The sequence below is a fragment of the Danio rerio genome, chromosome 9, assembly GCF_052040795.2.
Source record: "Danio rerio strain M-AB ecotype USA chromosome 9, GRCz13ab, whole genome shotgun sequence".
NCBI lineage: Eukaryota > Metazoa > Chordata > Actinopteri > Cypriniformes > Danionidae > Danio > Danio rerio.
In genome coordinates, this window is record NC_141029.1 from 20,165,001 (window position 1) to 20,177,268 (window position 12,268).

The 12,268-nt window shown below is 46.8% G+C and overlaps 1 protein-coding gene across 1 annotated transcript in view; it reads left to right on the forward strand.

Moving 5' to 3' along the window:
* The window catches only part of dnajc15 (DnaJ (Hsp40) homolog, subfamily C, member 15), a 77,897-nt gene extending 66,589 nt beyond the window's left edge, over positions 1-11,308 (forward strand). Inside the window, exon 6 of the mRNA XM_087266316.1 lies at positions 10,029-11,308. Coding sequence (XP_087122442.1) covers positions 10,029-10,099 — 71 coding nt within the window. The 3' untranslated portion in view covers positions 10,100-11,308. The remainder of the gene's footprint in view (positions 1-10,028) is intronic.
* Positions 11,309-12,268: the final 960 nt, after the last annotated feature.

The following is a 12,268-nucleotide window of genomic DNA, read 5'->3' on the forward strand; positions in this document are numbered from 1 at the left end:
TGAATGCAAAATACTCCTACAAGAGTGATTATACTGCCTTCCAATGGTGAATACGGTTATATTTGGTAGTTTGGCCATTAATTTCAATACTTTGTAACCATCAATCATCATCGGGGAAGAGGTTTGAATTTCCGCTTAGTAAAAAAGCCATGGCTGCGTCAAAAATCGTATCCTCTCATACTATATAGTACGCTAAAATTATTATGCAAGCCGAGTAGTATGTCCGAATTCATAGCATTCAAAAAATGTATGCAAGAAGTACTCGGATGACCTACTGTACTACTTCCACCGAGATTCTGAAGTATACATTCGATGGACGCTACGCTATCCCATGATGCCCATAAAAGAATTCATGAATGTGAGTGCAGCAACGCAATGGACGCGTGTTGTTCGCGTGATCATAACAAAATGGTGGATGTATACGTTCGAGTTCCATTCATACTACTCACATTCATACTGTATAAAACGTACTTTTCTAACGGCTGAGTAAGTTTAAATTTAAATGCAGTACCTACTGAATAGTAGGTTGTTTTGGATGCAGACCATTAGTGTTCCATTTGGGATGACACTACATTCACACACTATACTGTAGAATGTGTAAATGTTTAGTGTGCCATTTGGGACACAGCTTCTATCTAGTAAAAGCTTGATTAGCTGGTTCAGGTGTGTTTGATTAGGGTTAGAGCTAAACTCCAGGACAGCGGTCCTCCAGGACCAAGTTAGGACACAGTGAAGTCTAGATCCGATAGGGGGCCGACAGGAAGTGCAAAATTATGCACATTACTATAGCAGTATTTTTTTATGACACTGTATAACAAAAATTCATATTTTTACTGTACTATGATGGTTGGGTTTAGGGTTAGGGTGGGGGTAGGCAGTAAAAATAATATTTATTGGGTAATTTAAGAGATAACATAAATCAGGGGTTCTCAACTGGTTTGGCCAATGGACCCACATTTTTAAATGGTCATCAAGCCGCGACCCAAATTTTTAGGAGCTATAATACAATTTTAGGAATTATAATTAACTTGTATTTATTTTTTAACATGAACAAGTAGTGACAGCTACATCATGAGAAATTTGCCAAGACTTACAAATAAACAATATTTTTTTGCTGTGGTTAAACAAATGTATCACGTTATAGAAATTTTACAAAGTAAAAACCACAAATACTGTAAACAGTGGTTAGGTAAGGAAAGGTTCAGTTACCATGAACTAAACTGAACTGTTAATAAAACAATTTGTCTGGTTTCTAAATGTTTAAGAGAGCACCTCACTACATATGACACTGAGGCTTTAAGTCTTTTTTGTCGTCAATATATGTAAACCCATACTTTACATATTCAGGGTCGTACTTGCCCTTCAAAATATTTGTTGCCTAATTAAATGAAATTTCACATGTCAAATGGTAGGGTTGTCGCGCACGCATTTAAAAAGAAAAAGTCCGGTATAAGCAAAATAAGATAAAAAAATTAACTTTTGTTGTTTTTTTTTTGACCACACACCCACTGAAAATGTTCCCGCGACATACTTTTGGGTTGCGACCCACCAGTTGAGAAACACTGACATACCTGTACACAATACTCTGTACAACTACTGTTTTTATGTTACTGTGACGTTTGGGTTTAGAGTTGGGGTGGGGGTAGACGTTAATAAAATACAATAAATTAAAAATTTTATAAATAATATAAATAATTCTCATTAACTTCCAGCCGCATTCATATCCGATCTAGCAACAACCTTAGGACACCACTAGTTTAGATCATTTCAGTGACATCATTTCCTGTATATTTCCATCAGTCTAAAGCACTTATCTATGTAGAGTCATTCTATACAAATCAGTGCTATAAAGTCAAGGTATGGTGTGGTAACATAGTTGATGCAGGTTTTGTCACATTGTCAATAAAAAGCCCTCTCCCTCACGATAATTTTTTTTATTTATAAAATACTTTGAAAACAACGATGCATGAAAGAAAATAAATAAGTTGAGATAATGTAATGATTTTCAGCTTTTAAAAGAGTCCTTATTATAGTAGAGTCCTTATTATATATAGTTATAGTAGTAATAGTTTTTGAAAATGACCTTCCATGTAGTGTGTAACACAGCTCTATGTGAAATGAAATCACCAGTTAAGACTTAAATCTGAAAGTGCACCGTATTTAAAACTATTGCTTCATCTATGAGTTGACTCTTTTATAGTGGTTCGAATGAATCGCCGCTGTAATGAGTCTTTAGCCATGTCAGCATGATGTCGATACAGAATTCAAGCCCCACCCATTTGTTGCGTGCACAGACCCAGGAAAATTGAAACCCCAGACCCCACTTACAAACACTGTGAAAAGAAAAAGAGGAAGACAAACATTGTAGCAGATCCCAGTTGAATCAAGTCGCTTTGCCGTTTTTTTTCCCTACCCAAAGATATGGCTTTGAAGAGTAAGTTTATTTTTGCAAAAATACTTCAGCATTATAGCCCCAGCCTTGTGCTGTGTTCCCGTCATTCCCCTTCGGGGGGAACTTCAGCACTATAAGTGGATTTGATTGTAAAATCCACGCATTGGGAGGTTCGGTTCAGAAGCTACTCGTCTGAAAGAGTATTGAACGGGCCAATTAAGAATGAATTGGCAGCGCAAGCCTGCGCAGGTGAGCGGCATAAGCAATCAACTGAGTATATAAGCTCACCTGGCGCCAGCAGACGCTATCCTTTTCGCTTCAGAGACTTTCTGATCGAGTCGATGAGGGTTCCTCCTGCTGTGACCAGCGATTCTGAGCGAACGAGAGCATTCTCCCGGTCCAGAGTGTGTACACGCAGTGGCAGACGGTCGAGCTGGGTTTCTCCCTTGCCTGGCGTTCTTTGGGTCCGGTCCTCCAGAGCGGTGCGTATAAAGTTGCAAACTTCACAGAAAGAGCAACACAGTCGTGCAGCACGTCCTTATCAGGACGGCGCTCCGACTGTGCGTTTCTGGATGCGGTGGTTTCCTGTCCTCGGATGATGGGCGCGGGCACTGCGTTACATGTCTGGGGGTCCAGCATGTTAATGCGCTGCTCGCGGGCAGTTCATGTCATCATTGCGATGCCATGACTGTTGCGCAAGATCGCGGTTAGCCTTTGCAAAAGGGCGAACCACCCCAGTTGTCCCCTGCTCTGCAGCGGGCACTTGGGCAGATCTGAGGGTTTCAGCGAGAGATAATCCGTCGCCCACGGGCCCGCGGACCTCCCGCTCCTCTAAGCGCTCCATCCAAGCTTCGGGCGGGGGAAGCGATCTGTCTAACAGATGGTAGCCCTTACGCCCGATGACACCGGAGACCAGATGTCCACCGCGGCATCGGAGGGTGGGCTTTCATTGTCCGATGATGATCCAGACCCGCTCGCCCCCTTCGGGCTGGTGAGCACTGTCACAACGGATCCTGAAAAGGACATGTTAGCCGTGCTTTCCCGGGCTGCTTCGGCCGTGGGTTGGAGATGGTTTATCCCCCAGCTCCGCGGCCGGACCGACTAGAGGGGCGTTCCCTTCTTCCCGGAGGTGCACAGTAGGCTCACGCGGTCTTGTAAAGCACTTTTTTCTGCTCGTGCTGCGTGTTCCTCCACCCTAACCACTCTTGACGGTGAAACAGCCAGGGGGTATGTGGCGATTCCTCAGGTTGAGTGCGCGATGGCGGCGCCTCTTCTTGGCGGGGTCCGCCTCGTCTCCCATCCAAAGCCTGTAAGTTATCTACCTCCCTCGGAGCTAGAGCTTACATAGCTGCGGGCCAGGCTGCTTCCGCCTTGCATGCGATAGCCACCTACCAGCGCTACCAAGCGCAGGCGCTGGCCGAGCTGCACGAGGGTGGGTCCAACCCAGGCTTACGAGCTTCGCACCGCCGCCGACTTAGCTCTTCGGACTACTGAGTCCGCTGCGTGTGCGTTGGGGAGGACGATGTCCACATTAGTGGTCCAGGAGCGCCACCCCTGGCTGATATGCGCAAAGTCGACAAAGTTCTTGACTTCCCCATATCCCCAGCCAGGTTCGGCGACACTGTCTGTGAATTCACCCAGGAATTCAAGGCGGTGAGAGAGCAGTTGGTGGGTGATGTCTTATCGGCGGTCCATAGCCCGCTCCGCCCGCCGTGCCATTCATACCTGCTCCTCGCCGAAGGCGCCCGCCTACGAGAGCTGCTCCGCACACGCCTCCGGCGAAGCGAGCGCGTCGGGCACCTCGGAAGCAGGCAGCCCCCCTGCCCAGAACGCCGCTAAGTCCGGCAACGGACCGCGAAGCGCCCCTGGGACAGGCCATCTGGAGAAGAGGAAACTTGCTCTTTCCCCGCTGGAGGGCGGGGCCCCATTTCCAACGGCACTTTTTACTGCCATGAAAACATTATGAAAGGGCACTTTTCACTTCCCCAGATGTGACAGCCCGAAATCTGCCAGTCTGGGACGCTATGCTTTCTAGCTTGCAGATTCGGTGCGTTTCGCCAGTGGCTCATGAGCGCTGGGAGGACGGTCTCCTTTCTCCCACCCCTCGAGCCTCCCCTCCGGAGCTCGGGTTTGGAGTGAGAGCAAATATCTCACCTCCAGCTTTTCGATGGGACCCGCGAGCTTCCCGGATCAGCACACCCACTCCGCGCTGCCCCACTGCTGGTACGTCAGCGATTGTAGCGATGAGTCCATTAGCGAGAGCTCTGCCTGCCAAGTTAGCGCGGGCCAGCTCTTCGCGGTGGCTCATACGCACAATCAGACTCGGCTATGCGATTCAGTTCGCGAAACGGCCTCCCAAGTCACGGGTGTGTATTCACCAGGGTCAGCCCCCTGTCCGCCCCTGTCTTGCGAGAGGAGATTGCTGTCCTCCTGGCGAAGGATGCAATCGAGCCGCTCCCTCCAGCCGAGATGGAGAGCGGGTTTTACAGCCCACGCTTCATCGTGCCCAAAAAGAGCGGTGGGTCACGGCCAATCCTAGATCTGCGCGTTTTGAACCGCTGCCTGCACAAGCTGCCGTTCAGAATGCTCACGCAGAAGCGCATCCTCCGGTGCGTTCGTCCTCTGGGTTGGTCTGCAGCATTAGACCTGATGGACGCGTATTTCCATGTCTCCACTCTTCCTCGCCACTGACAGTTTCTGCGGTTTGCGTTTGAAGGTCGAGCTTGGCAATACAAAGCCCTCCCCTTCGGGCTCTCTCTGTCTCCGCGGGTCCTCACCAAGCCCGCGGAGGGTGCCTCAGCGCCCCTTCGGCTCGCGGGCATCTGCATACTCAATTTCTTTACGACTGGCTGATTTTTGCCCTCTCTCGGAGCAGTTGATTATGCACAGAGACAAAGTGCTCTGGCACTTCCACCTGTGGGGGTTTCAGGTCAACCGAGAAAAGAGCAAACTCGCCCCCGTGCAGAGGATCTCTTCTCTCGGGCTGGAGCTGGACTCGGTCACCATGGCAGCGCGCCTCTCCGGAGAGCGCGCTCAGCTGATGCTGTACTGTCTGAGAGAGCTCGACAGTAAAATAGTGGTCCCACTGAAACTATTTCAGAGGCTCCTGGGGCATATGGCATCCGCAGCCGCTTCATGCCGCTCGGATTATTCTATATGAGACCACTTCAGCACTGGCTTCACGATCGAGTCCCCAGACGCGCATGGCACGCGCGCGCACACCGAGTCTCTGTTACTGCGCTGTGTCGCAGCGCCCTCAGCCCTTGGAGCGACCCCTCGTTCCTACAGGCCTGGGTGTCTCTAGAACAGGCGTCCAGTCTTGTTGTCGTTTCAGCAGACACTTCCAACACGGGCTGGGGGGCTGTGCGTTGCGGGCATGCGGCTGCGGACCTGTGGAAAGGTACCCAGTTGCATTGGCATATCGCCTGAAGCTGTTGGCAGTGTTCCTCGCTCTCCACCGTTTTTTTTCCGGTGCTGGAGCGGCAACACGTGCTGGTCAGGACGGACAGTACGGCGGCGGTGGCGTATATCAGCCGTATAGGGGGTATGCGCTCTCGCCGCATGTCTCAGCTCGCCCGCCGTCTGCTCCTCTGGAGTCATCCGCGGCTGAAATCGCTGCACGCCATTCATATTCAGGCAAGCTCAACCGTGCAGCCGATGCGCTCTCACGGCAGCCTTGCGTCCTGGAGAATGGAGACTCCACCCCAAGTCTGTTCAGCTGATATGGGCGCGATTCGGGGAAGCCCAGATCGATCTGTTGCTTCCCCCGAGATCGCTCATTGCCAGTTGTTCTTTCCCTGACCGAGTGCTCTCGGCACGGATGCACTGGCTTACAGCTGGCCTCGGGGCAAGCGCAAATACGCGTTTCCCCCAGTGAGCCTGCTCGCGCAGTTACTGTGCAAGGTCAGGGAGGACGAGGAACAGGTTGCTGGTTGCGCCCCTCTGGCTCAACCGGACCTGGATGTCAGAGCTCTCCCTCGCGATAGCCCTCCCCTGGCAGTCCCTTCGAGAGAGCACCTACTCTCTCAGGGACAGGGCACCACCTGGCACCCTCGCCGATCTTTGAAGAGATTTTTAGACGCGAGGAAGACTTAGGTAACCTCCGATTGCGGTGGCTAATACCGTCACTCGGGCTAGAGCCCCCTCCCCGAGCGCGCCTATGCCCTGACGTGGAGTCTATTCACTGAATGGTGTGTCTCTCGCTGAGAAGACCCCCGTAATTTGCCAGATCAGCGTTGTGCTTTCTTTACGCCGAGAGAAGTTGGAGAGCAGGCTGTCGCCCTCCACACTCAAGGTTACGTGGCTGCCATCTCCGCTCTCATAACGCGGTGGCTGGCAGCACCGTGGGAACGCATAACCTCATCATCCGGTTCCTCAGGGGCGTTAAGCGAATTAATCCACCCCGCCCCCTCTCATGCCCTCTTAGGATCTCGCCCTCGCTACACAAGCCGCGTCAGATCCCTTCGATCCTCGACTCAGTATCTTTCTGTCCCTGAAGACAGCTCTGCTGGTCGCGTTGATATCGATTAGAGGGTCGGGGACCCGGAGGCATTTTTCGGTCAGTGACTCGTGCCTGTAATTGGGCTGGCTTCTCTCACGTCCTGAGACCCCGCCCGCGATATGTGCTCAAGGTTCCTACCACTCCGTTTTAATACGAGGTAGTGAGCCTGCAAGCGCTGCCCTCGGAGGAGGCAGACCCAGCCCTTCTTATTGTCCAGTTCGCGTTTTGCGTATTATCCGGACCGCACTCAGAGTTTAGATCATCTGAGCAGCTCTTCGTCTGTTATAGCGGTCGGCAGCAGGGAAGTGCCGTACCAAAATAAGTTCCCACTAGATTGTGGATGCCTTTCTTTCACTATCAGAGCCGAGATGAGCCGCGTCCCCCGAGAGCGCGTGCGCACTCCACTCGGAGCTTCGCATCCTCTCGAGCGCGCGCATGCGGCGCCCCTCTAACAGACATCTGTAGAGCTGCGGGCTGGGTGACACCCAACACATTTGCAAGGTTTTACAATCTGCGAGTGGAGCCGGTTTCCTCAAGGGTATTAGGTAACCCTTGGTGATTGAGGAAACAATTCGGTAGGGTGTTGAAACACGCTTGCTGCGCCATTTTCCCTAACACGGAGATACGTGCGCCTTTTTATCTGTCAGTAAAGTTCCCCGTCAGGTGAGCCCTGCAGATTCCTCCGTGGCCCGCAGCACTGACTCAGCGGAGGAGTCACTTGCTGGCCCACTACGTTGTAGGTCTGCCCGCTGGTCAGCCCGCGTTTTGGGTAAAGGTGCCTGCTATGCGTGATCCCCACTAGGCGATCCCATATGCTTATTCCGCCACGGTTAAGTCCCCCCCCTGGGCGGACCCGTGTCTTCCCTCCCCGCTAACCACTCTTTTGCTATGCGTACTCCCCCTTTTTTAGGGCTAGTCCATATGTAAATTCTGCCATCTATCCCCCCTTGGGTAACGGATGGCCTCCGCAGCGTCCTCCCTATCGGGATTGCACGCTTTCCAACGTACTGTCGTATTTTCCTAGAATTATCTAGATGCTCACGACTTCCCAAAAAATATATATAAATCCGTAAAACTTCTGTTGAAGTAGGATAAATTAGGGCCAGGGACACGTTGGAGGACCGCGCCCCCCATGATGTGGGTGCGTCACGCTTGCTTGACTATCTCCTCATCGGGGGTGTTGGTAAGGTGCAGTCATTATGGCGCTTTCAATGGGCTCCCAATGCGTGGATTTTACAATCAAATCCACTTATAGTGCTGAAGTTCCCCCCGAAGGGGAACGTTCGAGGTTACTAAAGTAACCCTTCGTTCCCCGAGGAGGGGAACGGAAGCACTATACTCCGTCGCCATAATGACTGTCCCTTAGCTGTTGAAAGTCTCTTCAGCTTAAAAAGGATAGCGTCTGCTGGCGCCAGGTGAGCTTATATACTCAGTTGATTGCTTATGCCGCTCACATGCGCAGGCTTGCGCTGCCAATTCATTCTTAATTGGCCCGTTCAATACTCTTTCAGACGAGTAGCTTCTGAACCGAACCTCCCAATGCGTGGATTTTACAATCAAATCCACTTATAGTGCTTCCGTTCCCCTCCTCGGGGAACGAAGGGTTACTTTAGTAACCTCGAACGTTTTTCTGACAAGTGCTTCAGCAATCTACATGCTTACAACGGGGGATTCGTCGGCCGTTTGTTAAAGGAAGGATCAGAAAAGACTATTGATATGTGGGAGCTTGACAGGAACTTTACAGTACACAGGTCATGGATCAGCTCCTTACTCCATTTCACAAGTGTAAGTACGTGCGATTAAAATGGTTGCCTCCTTGTTTTCTCTAGCTTGCAAATTATTTATGTAATTGTGTTGTTACTTGTAATTGCTCCTCGTGGCTTGTACTATATCTGGTTAACTCTTTGTATTCTCATATCAGGTCTATAACCACATTGAAAACACGATGCATACCGCTTTGATTGCAGATTTAAATGCATTTATGAGCTCGCAATCCTCTGCCTTTCGCCATTGCTATGGCCACCGTCAGCTGGTTCTACACATGTGCAGCAATCAGTTTCAAAATAGTTCAGCTTTTGCCTCTGTTTGGATTAATACTGAATGTGTTTCATGGTTAAGAATAGCGCAATACATTGGCGTTTAACTGCATTGCTTTAATGCACTGGGCTCACACACACACACACACACTCTGGACTCTAACTACTTCAAAATTGTGAATAAGCCCTGCTTGGCATTTCTCTCTGTCTCACGTTAAACGCAGTCAACCAATCACAACACACTGGTTTATAGGACCAATTAGCGCAGATTAGCATAGCTCTAAAAAGTGGTTTAAGAACACGTGAATCTCTGAACAAATCATATAGGAGTCGTTGGGATAATTAGATGAAAATAAGTGCATAAAATAAAACAATAAAAGTGTTTTTTACCTTGCATGCATGTTAGACTGTTGTTAGAGACCACAAAAACCAAAATATGAACTTTATAATGCATACTAGGGACTCTTTAAATAATTTTAACTAATAATCAAAAGTTTTATCTAATGATCCATGGCAATGAGTAAAACATTTTAATACAAAAAATAAATAAATAAATAATAGAAAATGATGGTACTGTCTAAAAATGTTTGCAAAAATGTATTCATACCATCAAAACTACATTTTATTGGGTTAATGTTGCCTCACAACAAGAAGGTTGCTGGTTCGAGTCCCCACTGACACAGCTGGCATTTCTGTGAGGAGTTTGCATGTTCTACCTCTGTTGGCGTGGGTTTCCTCCGGGTGCTCCGGTTTCCCCCACAGTCTGTAGACATGCAGTTTAGGTGAATTGGATGAAAAAAATTGGCTGTAGTGTATGAGTGTGTGTGTCTGAACATGTGAGTGTAGGGGTGTTTCCCAGTGCTGGGTTGCAGCTGGAAAGCCATCCGCTGCGTAAAACATATGGGGACATATTAAGGGACTAAGCTGAAGGAAAATTAAGGAATTCATTTCTTCTCAGTGATCACAATACAATGCGCATTGCATTTTGAGATGCTGTGCATTATTTTATCTGTACTTTAAAAACAGTAGCTTATTCGGTATTAACGTTTTCTTCTTCCATCTTATTAAACCCACTCTCTGATTTTGTGCTTCATAACAGAACACCATCTTGGATCGTCGACTGTTCCAGATGGACCAACTCGGAAAGGAAGCCAAACCGTTGCAGAATAAAAGGCGAGTCGTATGTCATGGATAGACTCGATCGGCCCAGTTTGTTTTTCAAATGTTCCGCTTGATCATTACAGTCATGAGATCTCTAGGTGAAAGCTCGAGTCTGCAAATAAAAGCCAGCGAGGTGTTTGGCACGCTTATGAAATACTTGCCACTTTGAGCGTTGCCCTGCTCTGGTCTCGCTAGCTAGCTTTATTTATTGCCACAGCCTGCTGCTTCTTTTTTCCTGACCCTTCCATGGGGCTGTAAAAATTGATTATTGTGCTGAATGCAGAGGCAGACATTTTGTAACGGCATCCCAAACTGACACTAAATTCATCTTTGTCCTGGCTTACATGTACAAAAAGCAAAGATAGTGGCTTTAAGTTGCATTGCGGTCAGGCAGTTCTGTCATAAGATGGTGTTGCTCTGACCCCCTTGTGACTGCTGCTATTTTGGGCCTCTGATTACCGTGAAACCAGCATGGAGTTAGTGAGAAAGCCTGTCCTCCGCAGGTTTCTCTTTGTCAGGGTGGAAAAAAAAATAGGCCCAACTAATCCACACAGGGTTTCATTATAGCACTGTCCAGAGGAGCCAGTGGTGTAAGTGAAAAGGAAATAGCTCATAAATTTCATATTAACAGCTTGTACTTTTGAAATATGTCTATATGTTCCAACTCTTACACTTAAAAAAAATCCTCAGTATTATGATCAAGGCTTATAGGATGTCAGAAGTTTTCTTTCCTGGCGCTATCGGATGTGCATGAATGAAACTGGATGGGATTGTTTTATATAACTTTTATGACAGCCCACCAGCTGACAGCCATATTCTTTGAAGACCCTTTGATGCTTTAGTTTTGTTCCTGTTATCTGAAATTTTTTCCATTTGCAGAAAGGATGTAATTTTAGCTGTCTTATGTCTTCAGTTACTCGATTCGTCGAAATGATTTTAAGTTTTATTTTATCACACACTATAATTAGACTAGAATGTGTGTATGCAGCAATTTTCATCCAGGTACAACATGTGGAGTAGCATATTTTCTTGTCTAGTACTTGTTCTTTGTTTGTTGTTAATTTCTAAGACTCCAAATTCCAGCAAGGGTTGTTGAAGTATTTAAAAAAACAAAAAATGTAAAAGGAAAGTTCACTGATGGCGGATGTATTTCTTCTGTCAAGTGATTATTCAAGATAAACATTTTTATTTACATTATAAATAAATGTGTAGAGTGTATATTTACCTATACTTGTATAAATACACACTGTACATGAAATACAAAAAAAAAAAATATATATATATATATATATATATATATATATGGCAGGTGTGCTTACCAGTTTAACATTTGATCTGCTATAGATAGAAATCAGACTGTTATATCTTCTAAGCGTCAGGGCTTATTATGCGGTTCTGTCGCCATCTTGTGAATAGATAACCTCAACTGTCGCTGACGAGCTGTCTCAGAAATTGTAAATATTTTAAAATGGGCGCTATTCTTGCAAATAAACTGAATAGTTGCAATCTAAACAACTGTATTCTCGACTTAAAAAAGCCCCAAAAATATATTTTGTTGTCTAACTGCAGTAATATTTGTTAAACTGTAGTGTCTGCTTTTTGCTGCCTGTATGTGGGCGGAGTAATACACAAAGGGTAAAGAAGCTGTATGGATGCTGATATTACTTAAATATATCACGGCTATCAGCCAATCAGATTCGAGATCCAGACAGAACTGTACTTATATACATATATATAATTAAATGAACAACAATGTATATAAATAAAAAGTTATATTCTTTGGTTTTTGAAATTGTCATTTCATTCAAAACACTAAAAGGCATTAAACCTTTTGCCTTCCTGAGCCAAAGTAATGCAAATGCTATGGTCAGTTTCTCAACGACTGTATCTTTGTCTTTGAAGATCCTTTCAAGCCAAATAAACTCTCTTGTTGATGAACTTGTCTGGTCAGTGCCTGGATAGCTTCTTTCACCTATCTACTTCATTTACATGCTCTTTGTCTCCACCCTAACACTGCCCCCTCCTAAAACATATACAAAGGACAACTCTGTCTATGTAGAAAGTGACAAGTTAGTCATTTTTTTTCTCGAGGAATGTTACAGTAAAGCTGTACGAGTCATTCACATAACAAATGCTTCATACATATAAATACTTGTGTATAAATGTTCATTACTAATC